The sequence below is a fragment of the Vombatus ursinus genome, unplaced genomic scaffold (genome assembly GCF_900497805.2).
Source record: "Vombatus ursinus unplaced genomic scaffold, bare-nosed wombat genome assembly UNPS02014799.1, whole genome shotgun sequence".
NCBI lineage: Eukaryota > Metazoa > Chordata > Mammalia > Diprotodontia > Vombatidae > Vombatus > Vombatus ursinus.
The window spans coordinates 14,730,032-14,752,337 of NW_020954577.1; the positions used below are offsets into that span (position 1 = coordinate 14,730,032).

The 22,306-nt window shown below is 46.7% G+C and overlaps 1 protein-coding gene across 3 annotated transcripts in view; it reads right to left on the bottom strand.

The window, feature by feature from the left end:
- The window catches only part of BZW2 (basic leucine zipper and W2 domains 2), a 73,647-nt gene that overhangs the window by 39,643 nt on the left and 11,698 nt on the right, over window positions 1-22,306 (bottom strand). For 2 of the 3 annotated variants that reach the window (XM_027872361.1, XM_027872360.1), the window contains exon 2: window positions 5,587-5,651. The exons of the other annotated variant lie outside the window; for it this stretch is intronic. In XM_027872361.1, coding sequence (XP_027728162.1) covers window positions 5,587-5,644 — 58 coding nt within the window. In that variant the 5' untranslated portion in view covers window positions 5,645-5,651. The remainder of the gene's footprint in view (window positions 1-5,586; window positions 5,652-22,306) is intronic. 3 annotated transcript variants of the gene reach the window in all.

The following is a 22,306-nucleotide window of genomic DNA, read 5'->3' on the forward strand; positions in this document are numbered from 1 at the left end:
AGAGCTTATAGAGTGGTCTGCTGGTAGATGTTTAATAACTGACTGGGAGGTGGGGGGGTGGTAGAATATGTGCATGGCACATATTAAAGGTTAGTTTGCATCACTAACATTTCCCCCATTACTTTCTAAAGCCCAGAGAATTACCAAAACAATAACTCAAGCTCTGATCTGCAGCATGTGTCAGTCTCTAAGGTGTAAGAGGTCACCCTGAAACCCTAACAATTGCCCTAGAGTCCCAGCACGCCACTGGAGTCGTCCCAAAGTGAAGCAGGTCATACCTTCACTGTTCCTGGAGGGCTTCAGACAAAGGCAAAGATGTCACAGTGGATAGATAAGCCTCTCCTGCATTCCACTCTCATCCCTCACTCTTAGTTAGTATGCCCTTATCTTGCATGTGAGTCAAAAGTTCAAGGTCTCCAGAGGAAATTGTTGTTGTTTAGTCATTCCAGTTGTGTCTGATTCTTTGTGACCCCCTTTGGGATTTTCTTAGCAGAGATACTGGAGTGGTTGGCCATTTTCTTCTCCAGCTCATTTTACAGATGAGGAAACTGAGGCAAACAGAATGAAGTGATCTACCTAGGCTCACACAGCTAGGAAGTGTCTGAGGCTGGATTTGAACTCAGAAAGAAGTCTTCCTGACTCTAGGCCCTGCACTCTATTCACTGTGTCACCTAGCTGCCCCCACAGGGAATTACCTTGATTCTTTTCCTCCACACTCAGAATGTCTTGGGGTCTATAGAAAGTTCTTTTCGCTCTCCTCCATCCCCAAACCTTTTCTTTTCCTTTGTCAGGAAAAGTGCTAACCTCAATTCTTGCTAAGTCTCTCCATCCACTTTGGCTGTCAGCTCTCCTTCAGCATCTCACTCCATCAACCACTTCTTAACCTTCATCTTTGATGTCTCTCTTTCTTGGAACCTTTCCTTTCATGTACAAAAGCATTCAGGGCTCTTCAATCTCTTAAAGACCTTTCCTCAAGTGGGCAACTGGGGACTTTTTCTGTATTTCATACCTCTGATAAGAATCAAAAACCTTCTATGTAAACAATGAACAGAAATGTGTAAGACCAAAAGCCATCCCCAATAGAGAAGTCATCAAAGGATATGAATGAACATTTCTCAAAAGGATCACACGCTGTCAATAACATATGAATGGTCCAGATCACTAACAATAAGAGAAATGCACACCAAAATAACCCTGAGGTTTCAATTCACACCCAGAAATTGGCAATGATGATAAAATGGAAATAGTCAATGATGGAGAGGTTATGGAAAGACAGGTACATAAATGAATCGCTGGGCGAGCTGTAAATTATTGCAACCATCCTGGACAGCAGTTTGGAGTCATGCAAAAAAGTGACTAAAATAATGCAGCGATTAAACTACAGCACCCCAAAGTCAATGACAAAAATAGAGGCTTCATATACACCAAAGCATTCTGTTGTTGTTTGGTTATTCAGTTGTTTCAGACTCTTTATGAACCCATTCTTAGGGTTTTCTTGGCAAAGATGCTGGAGTGGTTTGCCATTTCCTTCTCCAACTCATTTTACAGAGGAGGAACTGAGGCAAACAGAGTGAGGTGACTTGCCCAGGATCACACAGCTAGTATGTGTCTGAGACCAGATTTGAACTCAGAATGATGAATCTTCCCAATTTCAGACCTGGTGCTCTGTGTACTATGATGCCATTTACAGGTGCCTAGGAGCACTTTCTGCGTCAGCAAAGAACTAGAAAAGAAGCAACTGCCTATGAACTGGGGCGTGGCTGAACAAGTTGTGGTGCGTGAATGCACTGGGATATTATTGTACTATAAGAAATTATGACCGTGATGAACAGGGAGAAGCAAGAAGACTTATAGGAATTGATGCGAAGGGAGGTAAGCAGGAGCAGGAAAGCAATATCTGCACTGGCTCTAATTATTCCAACTGTTAGAACTACAAGAGAAGGATAGACACTAAATGCCAGTGACCAAACTCAGCCCCAAAGAAGCGAAAAGAGAAGACGTCAGCTCCCACCCTCAGCTCTTTGCAGAGGTGGAGGACCATGGATATGTAATAACACATTTAATATCAGGATTGTTTTTATACATTGGCTATTGTACCAAAAAAAAAAAAAAAAACCCCAACCTTTCTTCTTCTTTTGAAAATTCTTCATTATAAGGGATGACTTTCTAGAAGGATGTAGGGGGAGAAATGTATCAAGCTATATAACTCATATTAAAACAAAAGATATAAAACATTTTATTTTTAAAAAATTTATAAATATTTCCTTCACTATTTTACTCCATCCAATTACTATCCTTACTTTCTCTTCCCTTTCATCAAAAAAACTTAAAATAGTCTACACCCAGGAACTCTAATTTCTCTTTGCTTAGTCACTCCTCAACCAATTACAACCTAGTTTCCATCCTTAAAGCTTTAATTAAAACTGCTCTCTTCAAACTTACTAATAATATCCTTATTTCAAAGTCACATGAGATGAATGATAATTGCATATCATTTAAAATTAAGCTCTTTAAGAACACGGACAGTTTGATTTTTGTCTTGCACATAGTAGGTACATAAAATGCTAGTTGATTTATAGATAATGCGAGTATAGAAAGGTAGGTAAATAATAGATAATAGATAATATTAGTAATTAGTAATAGATCAAGTGCTGGGCTGGAGTCAGGTAGACCTGAGTTCAAATCCAGCCTCAGATATTTACCAGGTGTGATATTGGGCAATTCACTTAACCTCGGTTTGCCTCAGGTTCCCCAACTGTAAAAGGGGGATAGTAATCACATCTACCTCCCAGGGTAATCAGATAACATTTGCAAAGTGCTTAGCACAGTGCCTGGCACACAGTAGGCACTATATAAATGCTACTTATTATTACTATTGATGTTGTTGTTGATGATGATGATCCAGTAAAAGAGACTGAGAAGCAGTCATTGAACAGGTAGGAGGAGCCTGAGGAGAGGGCAGCTTCCAGGAAGCCAAGGAGAAGAGAGACTCCAGAAGGGGGGTTGGGTGAGTGGGCTGGGGGTCAAAAGCCAGATGGAGGTGAAGGACAAGTCACAGTACGTCTTTTTTCTGAGGTGCAGCAGACACGAGTGGGCATCCGAGGTCCTTGTCACCCTGAGACCCTGTGAATTTGTGGTGGCCCCATCAGTACTGGTGTGTGACTTCCTAGAGTAGCAACTCAGCACTCAGGAACCGGCAATTGGCCAGAGATGAGCAGTGGCTGGCCAGGAGGGGTACAAAGACAAAGACCAAGGGACTCAAAGGGGGCGGATGATGACTGGTGGATCGGCTTCGGTCTGGGTTCAGGGCAGGAAAGCAAGGCCAGAGCAGAGAGGAAGGACTGGCAGAATGGGTAGTGAGGGAGGGACCAGAGGTCATAATGAGTGGGTCAGAAAGAGAGAGAAACAGATAGAATATTATGAGCAGAGAGGGAAATTTCAGAGTTCAAGATCCTGGAGGGGTCACAAGCAGGACCACCTCTCTGAGGCTTAAGGCAGAATGGAAAGGTCGGTCATGGAAATGGGGCGAGGAATGTTGGACCTCCTCGAGGGCAAGAGCTCCTAAACCAACAGTGCCTTGTACACAGTAGGCACATAATAAATGCTTATTGAATTGAATTAGAGAAGCATGAAGATCACTGTGAATACTGAATTCCTTAGGAATGAGAACAGGTTCTTAAAGAGGTAATGTGACTGGCCCATACTTGGGGTGACTTACACAGCTGGCATCAGACAGAATCAGACCCAGGCGTCCCCAGCTCAAAGGCCAGATGTCTCTCCACTATGACATGCTGCCCTTCTGCCAACTCTGGCACATCAATTCTCACAGGGATTTTTAAATGATACATTATTGCCCCCTAAATACAAATTTTATATATTATATACAATATATATTGTATATTATATGCAATATATACAAATATCATCTATTACATACAATATATACAAATATATATGGATATGTAGATATATAAATATTACACAGATTTGTGTGTGCATATATTATATATATACATATATATATATATATTTTTAGAACTGGTTTTATACACACATATTTACACACACACATATATATCGAGTACTCATTCCCAAGACTTGGTTCAGAGTCTGAAGGACCACTAAAACCATGTATTTATGGAAATTCCTTCACTGCTTAACTACTGTTTCCCCATCAGAATCACTAAACAAATGCTTAACCCCACCCCACCCCCTCCCTCACACCATGGCTAATGTGGAAATGTTTTGCATGATTTCATATGTATAATGGGTATCCTATTTCTTCTTCTCAGTGGGTGGGAGAGAGGGTGGAGGAAGGAAGAGGATTTGGAACTGGAAATTAAAAATAAATAATTTTTTTTAAAAGAATCATTAAGAAAGAGAAGGAAAGGGACAGATCACAGGCAAGTGCATTACCCCAGGAGTGTCTGAGGACAGAATCGGCCTTCAGCTCCCAGCCCAGTCACACAGCTGGGAAGCTTTATAGGGATAGAGGAGGCTAATAATTTCTTAAATTAATTTATTTTGATTTATCAACAGAGGCTAATCATTCTTTCACAGCTGGAGAAAGCTCAGAGCAGGTGGATATGCTCCTTCCAGGCTGCTGAGATCAAATCTCCCTGCAGAGACCCCAAAGTTGGGACTCAGAAAGTGGTCTGAACATGAACGGGCCTTTCCTGAGCCAGGAAGACATTTCCACTACCACAGTAAAAATACCCTGTGCTTCTGGAAGCTTCTGAACGCCCTTTCCCAGAGATCGGAGTTTCCAAGGTTTCTTGATGTGTCTGGGTGTTTCACACCACAATCGTGTCCCTCTCTGGCCCCCTGGCACTTCTGCACCCACACCAGACCCAACAATGGAGTCACTGTCCAGGCCCAGCTGCTCCATTCCGTCTCCCTGGTCATGTGCCCTCTGGATTCCATATTGGTCATGGCACAGATCTGGAGCCCAGCGCCCTTTGTGTGTCATTTCGGTTTATGCCGCTCACCGTCACCAAGCAGGTCCATCTTCTGGTTCTACCTGCAGCCCTTGGCAGCCAAGCAAACAAGTTTCCCCATCCAGATTTCTCTGAATCCCTCACACACACAATTGCCCCCTTCTCTTCTCCTGCTTTTCTTTACCCTCACTAACAGCCAGTCTGATGGACTCTGGAGCTGGAAGGGACCTCAGAGGCTGAGACCAAGTGCCTCATTTTACAGATGAGGAAACTAAGTCACCGAAAGATTCAGACCCAGGGCCTCTATTCTCAGCCCTGTGTCCTTGCCATGATGGCGTGCTGCATCTCAACACACATGCCATCTCATTAGAATGGGCCTTTTGCATGGTAGGCAGGATGGCTCCCTGTCCTTCCCTTCTTCTTTACCCCATTACACTCACACACACACAAACACACTCTCACACTCACACTCATATGCACTCGTACACACTCACTCACACACACATATACACACACTCATATATGTACTTGCATACACTCTCTCTCTCTCTCTCTCACACACACACACACACACACACACACTCAAACAAACACACATACACACAGACACTAGGAAAGCTGAGAGACCACAGCCAGAATAGCCACTTACCCCTTTTCCGAGTTTTGAACCTCTGGCCTGTGAGCACCGGCTTCTGATGCTTATTCATAAAATTTCTGGAAAACAAAGATGATGTAGAGGCTTGAGTATTGTTTAGTCACTCAACAAACACTTATCAAGTGACTATGGGCAAAGCAAAATGCATGATAAGCATCAGCAAAGGCAGATAACAGGAGGCCCCCTGGTAGAAGGAAAAGTGCCTGGGAACTGGGAGTCGGAGCTTTTGGATTTGAATCCTGGACCTGCCCCTTGATATCTGGGTGACTTTGGATAAGTCACTTCTCTACTCTTCCCTCTGCTCTCCTCTTAGCTTCCTCATCTGTAAAATGGGTGTACTAGTCCTTTCCTGCTCTAAATATATAATGCTGTGCCTCTCTGGGCTTCCGTACATCAGCAAGGACAACATTTCAAACAACTCTGTAACTAAAGCCCAAGAGAGATGTTTGCCAAAGGCTCCTGAGGAAACTGAAGACGACCTTGAACACATCATAAGAAATGATCATTAGAACTGGTCTAACTTCTAAAACTTCGGAAAATTGGCTTTATTTAAAGCAGTAAAAGAAGACAGTAGGAAAAACTATAAAACCATGAATGGGAGCCCAAGAGGAACCTGGAGCAGAGTTCTTCTCCTCTTAGAAATTAACCAATCCACAAGCAATGATTAAGAATCCAGGCACTGTGCTAGGGGCCAGAGAGGAAGGAAAGAAGGAAGGAGGGAAGAAAGGAGAGAAATAGGGAAGAGAGGCAGGGAGGAAAGGGAGGAGAGGGAGGGAGGGAGGAAAGGAGAGAAGGAGGAAGGGAGAGAGGGACGGGAGGGAGGGAGGGAGAGAGAGGAAGGGAGGGAGAGACAGAGGAAGGAAAGGGAGGAAAGGAAGAAAGGAAAGAAAGAAGGAAGGAAAGAGGGAAGGGAGGAAGGAAGGAAGGAGCCATTTTTGAAGCGTCCTCATGGAACAGGCACTGTGCTAAGAGCTGGGAACACAAGGACAAAGATGAAGTCATCCCTGCCTTCAGATGTTCTGAGTCACCTTCAAAAGGTAAGAGTTACATAAGCTCCTTAGGAACAAAGACTGTTTAGTTGTTGTCTAAGCTATTATCCCCGAGGACCCAGCACAGTGCTTGGCACACAGTAGGCACTTAAGAAATACTTGTTGAATTGAGTAGAACAACTATCATGAAGAAATTAGAAAATAGACCAGGAAGAACTGCAGAAGAGAGGGTCAAGCATACACGCGCATATATAAACTTACACACAAACTCGAAAACACACGTGTAGATGTAGACACACACTCACATATACACACAAACTCACACACAGCTGCATGCATACACATAAATACACACACAGCTGTGTCTGCTCTGCTGGTTCAGTCATGGCTAGTCTTGTAAACATTAGCTCACAGCTCCGTCTCCTTAGCTGTCCACAAGGGGCTCTGCACCGAATGCAAAATCATCCTTATCAATCACATTGTTTCACGATAAAAAGCAAAGCTTGGAGAACACTCTCCTCCCAGGCCTGCTCCTGACTTTCTGGACTTCGAGCGGAGGCCACCTGACCATGCCTGGGATAGATGGGGGTGGGGAAGATTTGGGGGGGGGGGGATAGCTTGGACTAGGTCTAGCCACTGAAATCCCTTCCAACTCTAAAACTCTCAGTCTGCGAAATCTTGCCTGTACTTTGAGACCCAGCTCCAACACCACTTCCAGGAACTAGGGAGACCCCTCTAAGGCTGCAGAACCCAACCTCTCTGCATCTTCTCATCTTGAGGGACTCTTAACCATATCCCCTAAGTGCTTCACAAGGGGTCTACCCAGAATTCTGGGGGCATTCCCCTAGATCTGGTGACATGGCATGGACACTGCCAGACCACACAAGTTATCCAACAATTGTCCCTCATATGAGAGGGAGAGCTGTGTCAACATAGGGGCATGGCTGAGGGGGCCAGCCCATCTCCTCTTACAGTCATCCACCCATCCATCTCAATCTCTCATTCTCTCTCCCTCTCTCATTCTCTCTCATTCTCTCTCTCCCTCTCTCATTCTCTCTCTCTCTCTCCCCCCTCCCCCCGCTCCCTCTTTCCCCATAGACCTCTCTATTGCCCTTTGAGTAGCCTGTGGCTGTCATCTTCCACAAATCACAGTCATCTGGCTTCACCAACAGCATAATGATATTAAAACAACAGACTGTTTTTTAAAGAATAATCTCAGGGTGGGTAATAGCACTGGGCAATGTCCCAAAGGCCACTGTCCTGCTCTGACTTCAGATTAGGAGGCCCTGAAGATGAACCTGTGTGTGGATGACTACGGTAGAGCTCCCCAAATAAGATCCAGAATCACTCAGAAGAGTTGCTCAGACTAGCTATGGAGGAAAAACTAAGTGAACAAGGAATTTCTATGGCCCAGATAATGATGCATAGTTGAATGGCCAGCCCATGGGGTTAGTCAATCAATGCATCTATTTTGGGAAAAGTCCCTAAGAGATATTGGACCGAATTTCTGTAACCATATACTTTCTGAAGGAATATCTCATCTGATTCACCACAAACAGCCATCACATTGGATCTGTGCTCTCGTACCATTCCTACACACAAACTCTAAGCACAAAACTTCTCTGTCTCCAAAAGAAAGCGATAATGATTACCTGAAGCCGTGTGTGTGTGTGTGTGTGTGTGTGTCCTCTGCCCCAAGTAACACTATCTTTATCATCAAACATTCCTGATGTTGTGAGCATTCACATCATTACTGTCTCCCAGAATATAATAGAGTACTTAGAACACTGTAGGTGCTTAATAAATGGTCATGATTGCCACCACTGTGATTTACGCTCCAGTTTACAAAACACTTTCCTCACAAAAAAATGAGAGGTAGGTGGAATGAGTCAGATTGTCCCCATATGTCAGATGAGGAAACTGAGGCCCATAAAGTGACTTGCCTATGATCACATGATTGGTAGGTAGCCTGAGCCATAGCTCAAACTCAAGACTTGGCATTCATGCTGGATTATAAGCTCTGGAGGACAAGGATTTCATTTTTGTCTGTCTCTCCAGCACCAGCACAGTGCCTGGCACAGAGAGATCCCATAATGCTTGGGGAATGAATGCATGCATGAATGAATAAAGGAAGGAAGGAATGAAGGGATGAATGAATGAATAGATGGATGGATGGATGAATGAATGAATGGATGAATGAATGAATGAATGTTAATTCTACCCCACTTAAGGTCCTAACCCACTTCGTCCTCATCTGCACTGTGGATCAGAACATTAACCAGATTGGTTTTCAGTCAATGTTAATGAGATTGCTTTTTCTCAATGATATTTAGTGCATTTATCTTATGAACAATTTCCCCAAAATGCTGAGGGCTTTGACTGAATTCTCTTCCTCTGCCCGGTGCTACCTTCTGCTCCCTCTTTCCAGCCTTCAGTGGCCATCTCTCTTTTAGCCATTATTCCTTTTCTTTTCCCCTTTACAAACAAAAAACAAGGAGACGCCACAAAGCTTCTGGTCTGTGGCAGCACGTTGGCCATTGACTCCCTCCACTTATATAATTGATAAGCAAATAGCAGGCTAACCTCAACGTTGGGGCTTTCTAACAGACACTGCCTGAAAGATAATCCTTCCCTAATTCCAGATTAGACTGGAAATAGAGCCCCACTAGCAGATACATTAACAGGCACATACTGCTTGGATGACTCAGACAGTTCCATTTGCAGAGCCCTGGGAATAAGGGTGGACACTCAGCGCCCTCTGCTCCATTCAGGGGCTCCTTTGTTGGCATCCTCTGTGGTTCTATAATAAACCCTTCACGTAGAGAGGGAAGGCTGCTGCAGGGATAAGCAATATGCACAATAGGGCCCACCTCCAAAATGGATGCCCACGATCTGCCCAGGGTCAGCGCCACTCCCTGGGGCTGGGCAGGCTGAAGGGTTCAGGTTTAGGGATCCCCAGCCAAGCAGCCTCTGCACCCTGGGTGTGGACAGGAAACAAAGGGGTCCCGCCACTGAAGGGCTGTTTCTCAAGTATTTGACACAGGGGAGGGGGACTCCTTCAGCAATTATTCTGAGAGGGCTCAGAATGAAAATCTCTTGAAGCTGCCAGATTCATGATGTGCCCTGCTCATGGGGGATGAAGGCCAAACACACTCTGTTGGGAATGCAGGGTAGTTGTGTGGTGAAAGGAGCCTTGAATTTGGAGTCAGAGGCTCTGGGTTCCATTCCAGGCTCAAGTCACTCACTGTGTAACCTTAAGTAAGTCATTTCGCTTTCCTGGGTCTCCATTTCCTCAGCTATGAAATGGGGGCTCAGACAAGCTGACATCTAAGGTCTCTCCCAGCTGTCAGTCCTCCAATCCCAAGAGGATTAAACAACCCAAACCTTCCTCTGAACACTTCTGCACCCACCATCACTTGTACCCGCTCCTCACTAAACATTTACCTTTGAAATACAGGCACTGAGCTGGCTTCGACCCACTACCTACCTGTCTGGTTTTCTAAAGAGGTTTGTTATTTTGACATGAAATTTTTATGGGGTGGGGGAAGGGGGAAGAGGGAGGAGAAAACAGAAGAAGGAGAATAGCTACTGTGCATGTGTGGAGGTGAACGTCGCCCACAACCAAATACAGCAATAAGGGCCCAGACTGACCAGCTGAGAGGAGCCGGCGGTTTGGAGGGCTGGTGCCATCACCAGGAGTTATTAATTGGCACGGAAGCCGTGTCTGCTATATTTAGCACTCTCTGGGCCGCCCTATAATCTCCTTCAGTGGCGAAGGCCAGGCTTTATAAGGTGCTCAGTACAAACCTGGCCCGGGAGGCGCAAAGGCACTTTGAGCAAGCAAACATGCCGGCCTGACGCTGACACTGGGAGGAGTCCAACAGTCGGGCTCCTGGGCCAGCTCTGGCTGAAAGATGATGATCACACGTGTTCATACAGACTGTGATGACATACAATGAAGAAGCAGATAACAGACTAAAAATACACAAGCTAAAAAAACAAAACTAATGACATTCAGAGCAAAATCCTCCTCATCGATGTAAAAAAAAGGTCTGAGTGTGAGCTATCCCGTGCGTGAGTGATGGTGGAGCCTTCATTCAGAATCTGAAAGTCACACACTGGGAGGGGCCCTCAGAGACCACCAAAGCCAAGCTCCAGAGGGGCCGGAGGGGACAAGGGAAGGTCAGTGTGGGCCCGCCTCACGAGCTGCGGCGAAGGCCCTGGCGGCCAGTGCTGCCACGTGCCCCAGGGCGAGCTACCTCCTTCCCTCGGCCCCCCTTCTCAAGTCTGTAAACCAGCCCTTCCCTCTCTAGGTCCCATCTATGAGGGGAGAGGAGACCCATGCGGTCACATGCCTCTACATGACCTTGAGTGAGTCACCTTCTCTCTTGTCTTCATTTTCTTCACCAAGGGATAACATGAGTTAATGGCATTGGATGACAAAGGCCCAGGCTAGCCCAGGATCTCTGATCCATCATTCAATTCTTTGTAGGCCTTCACAGAAACATTAATCCACAGGGAGCGGACCAGAAGCCCTGCCCTCACACCTCCATGTGGGCTGCCAAGACCTGCGCCAGCAGGCAAGAGTTCTGACATGTCCAACACCAGGCTCAAAAAACTTCCAATCAAGGGCAGCGATGGACCGTGTCTAAGCCCAGACAGACTCAGCCCCAGGAGGCTGGGCCCCTTGGGAACTCAGGAAAAAAAATGCCAAGTGTCCAGGCCTTCTTCCTGCTCCTGCAATGACGGGGGCAGAAGGCATCCCATAGCTTCGTAACTATACGTAAATGTGAACTCAACACTCTGAGGAAATGAATTGTCCATCAGAACAGCATGGCATAGTGGATAGCATACTGGAGTCACCAAGATCTGGGTTCAAAACCTGTCTGTGACACTTCCTAGCTGTGAGACTCTGGGAAAGTCACTTACTTTCTTCTGCCTCAGTTTCCTCATCTGTAAAATGTGAATGATATACTAGCACTACCTCCCAGGGGTGTTAGGAGGCTCAAACAAGCTAGTCTGGGCAAAGGCCTTTGTAAACCTTATGTCATATCAGTTTGGGACCTCTTGCTGTAGAGGAAATGAGAAGACAGAAAGACGTGAATAACGGATCAATGAAGGACAGCTGCCAAGCTTCTTGGAGAGACCTATTGAGGAGTTGGCGCAGTTGGTTTTCCCATAACTCTGAAAAGCAACAGTAAACATCATTTCTGGGGGCCTCTTGGGCACCTCCCGCTGTAGTGCTCCCTGGAGAACTTGTAAACAGAGCCCCGTAACAATGACTCCAGCTTACACATCGACATCTGTTGTTGGAGAGGGTAAGAGAAATTCTGCAAAGAACCGCATTAAGGCTCTCCAAGTTAAAACTGACTTTACTACCCCGGGATTTCATGGTGAGCATCAGGGGAGACATCAAAAGCTCAGGAAAATCTCGAATTCAGGCTTGAAAAACCAAAGTGGCCACTAGCTCATGGACCTCTCAGAATCCTCATGTATTATATGGAAAATGACCATCGTCTTCATCAAGGAGTTAGGAGACCCTAGCCGTAGAGTATAAAAAATAAAGGTAAACCAAGAAATGGGACCACCCAGATCCTAAGAGACAGGAAACAGCTACAAACGGTGTGGGAGGTGATGGGGTGGCTCAGTAGTCAGACCTTTAACTTGTCAGAGCAATGACCCAAACCAAGAGACAAGATTCCTGGGGATTCCACTAGAAAGCTCCTTCCGGCCCCCCCCTTCCTCCCAATCCTCCTCCCTGATTGCAGCTAATACCTGCTTTGTGTCTGTGTCTCCGTTTTATGCCTTGCTTGAGGCTAACACTGAAGTATGTTCATTTATTAAAAATATTCTTTTCTGAGAATCTCTGTTACTGCCAGATAGAATGGAATAATTAAAAACACAATCTGTCTAACACAAGAAATGCCACACCCCGACGGTCAAGCTATCCAGGAAAAATGAGCCTGAAAAATCAAATACAAGGCTCAGATGACCTGAATTTAGAGCCCAGCTCAGGTATTATTTCTGTGACTGGGAAAATCCCTAAACTTTCCTGGGACTCAGTTTCTTCCTCTGTGAAACGAGACAGTTGGACTCGAATTCAGTCGAAGGGCTGCACTTGAGGACCTAGAGGGCCACATGTGGTCTCAAGGCCGCAGGTTCCCCACCCTGTCATGCTGTCTTCCTCATTAGACTTTGAAGTCCAAGAGATCAGGGGCTGTGTTTTCTTGTTCTTGCAGTTACTTGGGGGAGGGGGGAGGTTGGCCTCTCTTTGCCTCCTGAGCACTTTGCACAGTGCCTGGCACATAGTAGGTGCTTAATAGACATAAGGCCAAACCGGTCTTGCTCCAGCCCAGCGTCTTCTCCCTATACGGGCTTACGTGGCCCTCATGCTAGAGTCTGGGACCCACCTCAGCCGAGGCAGGAGAGGTCCGGCTTGCCTGACCTTGGTCTTCTAGTGGCTGAAGTCCTGGCCTCAGGGGACCACCCGCTGGCAGCCCAGCACGCCTCATGTTACCTGCCTGCCTCTTGAAGTCACTGGGACCTGTCTGTGATCGGAACCTCTCCTTTTCCTGGTGTCCCTTGATTTCTGTATCATTGGATCCTGCCAACATTTTGTGCTGAAAGGGCCCTTGGAGGTCCACGAGTTCAACCCCTCTTTTTCAAGATGAGGAAAGTGAGGAGCAGAGAAGTCCAGTGACTTACTGCTCAGTGTCACACAGGCAGGATTTGAATCCAGCTCCTCCAACTCCAAATCTAGGCTTCCTTACCACTGAACCTGCATCTTGTCTGGGCCGGATCGGAACTGAATGAACAGCCTGCTTTCGGAGTCTGCCCTTTCTCCTCCCGGAGTATCCTCCCAGTTTCAGATCTCCCTTCTGGACTCCCATTTCTGTGCGACTGTCCCTGAAACATGAGATCTTAGCCGTGCTCCCCCAGCCTTGAACGTTGCTGTCACATCTTGAATTAGAGCTCACAGGCCATTAAGGCTAGAAGAGTCCTAAGAAATTGCCTCTCCCCCCCCATTTTCCAGATAAGGAAACTGAGGCTCAGATAGGGGCAGTAACTTCCCTGAGGTCATGCGGCCAGGAAATTCCAGGGTGGGAATTTGGCATCTAGAGCTCTCTCCCCTGGTGGGGCAGTCCTCCTGGGGATATGCATTGCAAGATCCATCCTCAGAAATCCAGCCTTTCACTTTGCTCTGCATTTGGAGAATAAAAATCACCATCGCAGTAGAAATTCAAGGACCCTCCCAGCTTGGAGCAGTCCAGACACACAAGTCATACTGGCTGCAGACATGCCCTGGACAGACAAGCAAACAAGGTTGTTTATAGCTAACTGTGCTTTTGCAAGCACACTGGCTCCTTCTCCTTCTCTCCCCTCTTCTCTCACCTCCAAAAGCCATGATGATCCCTTTAAGCAGCAGCAACGTAGTGTTGTAAATGGAAGACTGGGCTTAAAAGTAGGGAGGACCACAGCTCAAATCGCATCTCTGCCGATGGCTCGCTTTTGTACTTGTAGCCCTACTCTGGACACAATGCCTGGCACATAGTAGGCACTTAATGACTGCCAGCTGCGTGACCCAGGGTAAGTGACAATCTCTAGCTGCCTCAACCAATCCCTAGACTCATAATAATAATAAGGATAACAATAATCGATGCTGGGCAGTTAGGTGGCCCCATAGTGCATAGATCATTGGTCCAGAAGTTAAGAAGACTCATCTTCCTGGGTTCAAATCCAGCCTCAGATGCTTGCTTAGCTGTGTGACCCTGGGCAAGTCACTTAGCCCTCTTTGCTTCAGTTTTCTCATCTGCAAAATGAGCTGGAGAAGGACGTGGCCAGCCACTCCAGTATTAGCCCAGAAAACCCCAAATGGGGTCGTGGAGGGTCAGGCATGACTGAAACAACAGAACAACAATTGCTGACTTGATGTAGAACTTTAAGCTTTCTAGAATATTTTAGATTTCATCCTTTATGAGTCTCACAACCAGCCTGGGAAATAAGTGCTGTTATCTCCATTTTCCAGATGAGGAAACTGAGGCCCAGAGAGGATAACTGGCTTAGCCAGAGGCACAGAGTTAGAAAGTGTCTAAGGATGGCCCTGAACCCATGTCTCCTAACTTCTGGCCCAGTCCTATTATATTACTCTGCCTCTCCTATCGTAGAACCGCTGGGTCCTGGATTTAGAATTGGAAGGGCCTAAGAGGCCATCAAAGCCAACCCTTTATTTCAAGAATGAGGGAACTGAGGCCCAGGAAGAGGAAGTAACTTGCCCAGGGTAACATGGTTACAAAATTCCTGAGAAGAGATTGGAATCCAGCTCTCCCTGGTTCCAGGTTAAGTGCCCTAGTCACAACACAACATTGAATTTTGTGCTATGGGATGGATTCCCCATACTGGGAGTCCCTGCCCCTGAGGAAATCCCAGCTCCTTCACACATCCACTAATCTCCTTGAGCAAACTTGGCAATTTTCTTTTTTTTTTTTAAAGATTGCTTAGATATTTTTTAACCAATTAATTTATTTTGATTTATCGACAATCATTTCCATAAGCTTTTGAGTTTTAAATTTTTCTCCCCCTCCCTTTCTACCTCCCTCCCCAAGAGGGCACACAATCTGATATAGGCTCTACATATACATTCCTATTAAACATATTTTCACATTAGTCATGTTGTAAAGAAGAATTAGAACTAATAGGAGAAACCACACGAAAGAGGAAACAAAACACAACAGAAGCAAAAAAAAAAAGAGCAAATAGTATACTTCGATCTGCATTCAGACTCTACAGTTCTTTTGCAGGATGTGGACAGCATTTTCCATCATGAGTCTTTTGGAGATGTCTTAGATCCTTGCATTGCTGTGAAGGGCTAAGTCCATCGAAGTTAGTCATCACACAGTGTGACTGTTACTGTGTACAACATTCTTCTGGTTCTTCTCACTTCACTCAGAGTCAGTCCATACAAGTCTTCCCAGGTTTTTCTGAAGTCTGCCTGCTCATCATTTCTCATAGCACAATAGTATTCCACTACATTCATATACCACAACTTATTCAGTCATTCCCCAATTCATGGGCATCCCCTCAATTTCCAATTCTTTGCCACCACAAAAAAAAGAGCTGCTATAAATATTTCTGTACATGTGGGCCCTTTTCCCATTTTTATGATCTCTTTGGGATACAGTCCTAGAAGTGCTACTGCTGGGTCAAAGGGTATGCACATTTTTATAGCCCTTTGGGCATAGTTCCAAATTGTTCTCCAAAATGGTTGGATCATTTCACAACTCCACCAACAATGCAATAGTGGCAATTTTCTAGATAAGCAAATTGGAATGATGCCAATTACATAATTCCACAACAGAAACATTAAAACATGAAAATGGGGCACAGCCCTGGACCAAGTGAGAAAAATGTGTCAGAATAAAAACCCAGTATTTGCCATTCTCAAGATCAATAGATCATAAGGCGGCTTAATTTATGTCTCTTTGTTCTTACTCTTAATGGAAAGAAAGTCTTTAGTATTCAGGCTTTTAAAAAGATGCAGCTTTTTAAAAAGTTTTCCACATTTCCATACTTTATTTATTTCTTTTATTATCCATCATGTGAATAGTGGTGGTCCTGACTTGTGAAGACAGAGCCATGCTCAGGGTGATGGAGTTCACCTTCAGGAAACCATGAAGGTGGAAATCCTAAGTGTCGTTTCCCACTGTACCCCACCCACCCTGGAGTGAATCTCAACCAGGCATTAGACTGAGGTGCCAATGGATCTTTGATTCCAATGGTAACTTGGTGCTTTCCACTTGGGAGAAACAGTAATGGCTCTGGCTTAGAGAAACTTTTTCTTTTTCCTCAAATGCAAAAAGTCTTTCCCTCTACACGCACATAGAGCTATAAATAACCAAAAGAAGGCTGGGCCACCTGAGATCGATCATTAGGTAAGCAAGGACACACCATGACCATCTTGAGGGTCTCCACTGGCCAGATCACTCTCAGATCCAGAGATTCGCCTACTTCATGAGGGAGCTCAGAGGTCCCCAACCCTTGGCAGCTGATGCCACACTTGCATGCTCAGTCACCCAGCTCCAGGCTGACGCCCTCGTCTGAAGGGGAAGCTACACTGTGTAGTGATGCTCATGCCACTTGGGGATGTTGGCAGGAAATTTTTCCCCTTTCCTCTTTCATGTCACTTTCCAGTTTTGCTCTTTGGGGACAAACAAAAAAAGTGGAATCTCTCTGAGTGACGTCCTATTTGGAAGGCACAGAGCCCACTGTGCCACAGAATGCCAGGAGGAGACTGCATTTCTCCATCTTCAGTTTCCTGGACTGCCTCAGCTCCCTTCTAGTCTCAGCTAGAATCCCTCCTTCTGCAAGCCTTCCTTCAGCCTCCTTCCTCTTATGCCTTTGCCCTGAGAGCATCTGCTTGTTTATAATCACGTTGGTCCATCCCCCAATCAGATGACGGGCTTCTCGAGGGCTGACACTGCTTGTGTGTTCACTGGTCATCCCTTTGCTGAGCACAGCACCTGGCCTAACCATTGCTCGTTGACTATCCGCCATCCAAGGACTGACCTAGCTAAGTTCAGAGCCACACTGCCAGGAGATTGTAAGGTCCTAAACGGGGGGCCACTCATAGTCGTGGTCTATGAAGGCCCAGAGGGTTGCTATCTACATTGGTGTAGGGAGTGCCTACACTAAGAAAATCCCAGATCTTTCTAGTGTCAAGCAGGAAAGGGTGAGTAGACGTGCACCAGGAGGTCCAAAGGACGAGGGCGATCCTTTACTAAGTCCCAGTTAGAATTTGAGGTAGGGCCATGTAGTAGAGGGAGTGGGAGACTTGGAATCATGTACGCCAGATTCAAATCTGACTCTGTCATGCACCAGCCATGGGACCCTGGGCCAGTCATTTGACCCCCAAGGGCCTTCATGCCCTCACCTCTAAAGTGAGACACTGGGCTGGACGGCCTGAAAAGTTCACTTCTAGATCTATGATCCTAGGGCCCCTGGGAGAAAAAACACTGGGACACAGTCACAGGGTTGGGGTTAGGGAGGAGTCAGTCCACTGAAAAACATGCCATCTTCTCTAGGCCACGGAATATACCATCCTTTGGCAAGCCAGGATGCTCGGAAAGCATTCAAGGCAGAAGCCCCTCTATACACACACACATGCACACGCGCACACGCACACACACACACACACACACACACTCTCACACACATATACACATAGTGACATACATTCTCACACACATACACACAGTCACATATATCTATATCTATATATGTGTGTGTATATATATACACACTCACACATACACACACCCCCTCACACATACACACACACATACTTTCTCATACATACTCACACATACAGGCACATACTCACACACACATTCTCACACGCATATACACACAGTCACACATAGTCACACATATGCACACTCACACATATACACACCCTCACACATACACACATACACATACTCTCTCACACACATACTCACATACACAGACACATACATGCTCACACACACACACATTTTCCTTGGCAGTGAGCACCCATAGGCAATGAGCAGCTAAGCCCCCTTTTCTAAACTGGCACAGTCCCCGCACCGTGGCTGGCAGGGCTGGGCACAGGCATCCTTGGTCCTCCTTTCTCCCTCCGCGTTCGCCCATCCTCCTGACCTTGTATAAATCTGCTTCTCGCTCGTTCCCTGCCTGGCCTTCCAATAAGCTCTCCCGTCCCCATCGCTCACAAGAGTCCTTGTTCACGGTTGTCTTGACTACAAATGTAATTGGCTGAACACAGACAAGAGGCCCCCAATGTGGCTTCTTTCTTCAGAAGCAGGTTAGCTGTTTGTACGAAGGGTTATTGCCCTTTATTGAGCACCTAATATAGGAAAACTACTGGGTTTGAGGAAAGGGATAGAAGGACACATGTGGAGCCTGGGTTCAAATCCTGGCTTAGCTGCTTCTCAGTGTGGGCTCTCAGCTACCTCACCTGTACAACCTCAAAGGTTGTCTGGACCATTCTCCAGGTGAAGCTTCTGCTTGGGGAGGTTAAGGGATAGATCTAAATAAATGTTAGAAATCAGCCTCTAACCCCAGAGCCAGGGTTCTCTACATTTAACAATAATAATAATAATAATAATAATAATAATAACAATAATAATATAACACCACCGCCTAGCTGCTATGCAGCCCTTTAAGGTTTGCAGGGCACTTTACAAATATGATCTCATTTTATCTTCACAACAACTCAGAGAGGCAAGTGCTATCATTATCCCCATTTTACAGTTGAGGAAACTGGGGCAGACAGTACTGAAGTGACTTGCCCAGGGTCACACAGCTACTAAGTGGCTAAAGCTGGATTTGAACTCAAGTCTTCCTGACTCCAGGCCCGGCCTGTGATGTTCTTCCCACACAAGCAGCTCCCCATACAAATGCAATCACAGATCTGGATCAAAAAACAAACAAAACAAAAAAACCCAAACTCCAAAGAGCAGGTCCATACATTTGAAAACCAGCAGCACATGATGGTGTGGGGCATCATTCAGCCTCCACAAGGCTATCGGGTTGGTCTGCTGGGCTCCTGCCTTCCCACGCTCCTCTTCAGTCACTCCTGAGTCCCTTTGGCCTTCTCCTGAAATGTCCTCTGCCACGTTGGCCCCCTGCTCCTGCTGGCCAGCTCCTCTTATGGCCCCCATTTTGTGGCAGCACCGAGGCTGGCCAGCCTTTATCCCCCTCTCAAATCTCCTTCTGGGGTTTCGACTCGGACCCCAGGCTGTCTGGGCACCTTCACACGCCCCTCCCCACTAATCTTCCATTAGATGGTAAGCTCCTTGAGGGCAGGGACTGTTTCTTTTTTTTCACTTACATGTGTATCCCCAGTGCTTAGCACAGTGCCTGGCACACAGTAGGTGCTTACTAAATACTGATTGCCTACCTGTGTCTTGCCTTATTAGACCAAGACACAGCCACTGGAGCCAAAGTCCAACAGCAATGCTCAGGGAGCCTCCTAAATCCTGCCCCTTGCCCGCCAGTAAACCAAGAAAGGAGAACCTTGGAAACGCTGTCCAATACAGGTTAGGAAATGTTCATTTTTCAGTCTCCAATGGAGATATCACATCACGTCTAAAACAATCAGCCTCGACATTTGCGCTGTGAATCATACAGAACAGGGCTGCAGCGTTGAGCACTAGAGGGCACCTTCAAGCTCCCCTGGTCCTGCCCCCTCAATTACAGAGGAAACACAGGGAGGAAAGAGACCCGGCCAAGGCCATGAGGACGGCAGCAGCCAAAGAAGTCATGATGTTGCAAGGCCCCTTCCACGGGCTAGCTCCCACATCTGGTCCCATCTTTCTCTTCACTGTACACTTTAGGAAACACACCAGTTACGGGGAGATTCAGCAAAGTCCTCATGGAGGCATTTCAGCTGAGCCTCGAGGAGCTGAGGTTGCCAAGAGGAGGCTGGTGAGGAGGCAAAGCTACCAGCAATGGGGAATAGCCTGTGCACAGGCATGATGGTGGACACCTGCAAGCAGGCTCTTTTGTGACTGGAGCAAAGACTGTGGGGGCAGAGAGGAACGTCGACTCAGCCCAGAAAGCCCGGAGAACTTAAATGACTTATTGAGGTAGAGCCAATAAGTGCTGGAACAGAACTAAGTCGAGGTCTCCTTACACCCAGTCCAGGGAGCTTCTCGTTTGTTCCCCAACGCTCCAAAAACGTTTCCCAGATTACTCTAAAGTACACACACCTGTCCTTTTTCTGAATTTCCAGGGCTCCCAACCTTCCTGAACATGACATCATGGGAACTGAATTGGAGGCCACCCTTTGGGAGCTCAGGTGAAATAGTTCCAGAGAGACCACCCCCAAGAGCAGGTGCTGAGTCACCCGGCCCCTTCTGGGAAGCTCGACTCTCCTTTTCTGGCCCTGTCACTTGGGTCTTGTTCTGGACAACCTCTAAGAGAACACAGGAAAGGAGGGGAGGGGAGAGGAAGGGAGAACAGAGACAGAGGGAGAGAGAAGGAGAGAGGGAAGGAAGGGTTTCAGTCTCCAAGATCCAACAAGGGGATACAGAGATAGACCTAGAGAAATTGCATCAGGGTTATTACATAAGGCCCCTCACTCAACAAACACAACATCAACCACATATAGAGTCAGAAACTATGAGGAGAGAAGGGTCAATGGGTGTAAACCTTTGCTTTCTGCTCTGTGCTTATATCCATGCAGAACCAGAGTGACCCTCATCAAGGCACTCAGTAAACCTTGACGCGCTATATAAAGCTCAACTGGTGGTGGCGGTGATGCTGTGACCGTGGCTGCCAGGCTGAGTCCCCCCCCAACTCCTACGTCTCACGCCCGTCAGCGCTTTGAGAGACCCAGATCCCTTGTAGCGGCTTCCTCAAAGTCAACACCCTTCTTCCAGTCTTTGTTCCTCAAACCCTGGAGTCTCTCTTCGGGACCCACAAGACTTCATTGCCATACACCTGTGAAACTGGACAGTCCACCGGTGCAACGCCAGGAAACTGAAGAGCTTCCATTTGAATTGTCTTAGGAAGATACTGAAGATCGCCTGGCAGGATTAGGTGCCAGACACTGAGGTGCTTTCTTGAACTAAACTTCTGAGAATTCAAACTCTGCTGCAGAGGACACAACCTTAGTGGGTTGGACATGTTGTTTGAATGCCAAACATATGTTTGCCTAAAAAATATTTTATGGAGAACTTGCACAAGGCAGGTGCTCACACAGAGGTCAGAAGAAGGGATACAAGGACACTCTCAAGGTCTCGCTGAAGACCTTTGGAATCTACTGCATGGCATGGGAGACCCTGGCACAGCACCTCCTAGCACGGCGTGCCCTCATCAGAGAAAGCACTGTGCTCGATGAGCAAAGCAGAACTGCGATAGCTCAAAAGAAACATGGCCGATGCAAATTTCAAGAAGCCACCCCAAATGTTCACATGGACTATTTGTGCCCGATCTGTCGTAGAGCCTTCCGAGCTTGTGAGGATCTGATCAGTCACAGTCAGACACACGGTACCTTGACTCGAGCACAGGGATGTCATTTTGGTCCTCTTCGAGAATGAAGGACAATGACGAACCAACCATCTCTGGGCGAGCGGCATTCACCTCTTTCATCCCTTGCCATTGCCCGGCCAGGGCACCTGGGCTCCCAAAGACTGGCCTCTCATTGTCCCCATCCCTCCCACCATATGCCATCCCTATGGGGTGTGTCATTTAGGGTTGTGTAGCTCCTCACCTAGTTGTGAAAATCAGGCCATCAGAAGAGTAATCGCATGAAGCACTAGTCAAGTGCGATTCTTTGAGGAAATCTCCATTGTCCCTACAGATTCTAATAACCAGACTCCAAATTCTGCTGATTTCAGCAGTTTTGCTGCTGTCGCACATCCTCCCCGGCCACCCATCTCCTCAGTGGATCCTGTCTATGTCTGCATCACTGCCGTCCCTATTTCGCAATGATTCTGAAGTCACTGTGACTTCAGTTTAGAGTAGAATTCTCTCTAGACCCTCCGCTACTCTCCTTGCGTCCACCATTCCCTCCCTTCCTGCTCCCACGTACAGCCCCCTCCATGGCACCTCTCATTCCCGTGCTGGTCTTAGAACAGATCCCAACACAGAGAAGCTGGAGGAGGTGCAGGGCATGCAGACCTAAAAGAGCTGCCCAGCCTGGAGGACCCAGGCAGTCCAGGCTGTCGTAAGGGCGGGGCCAG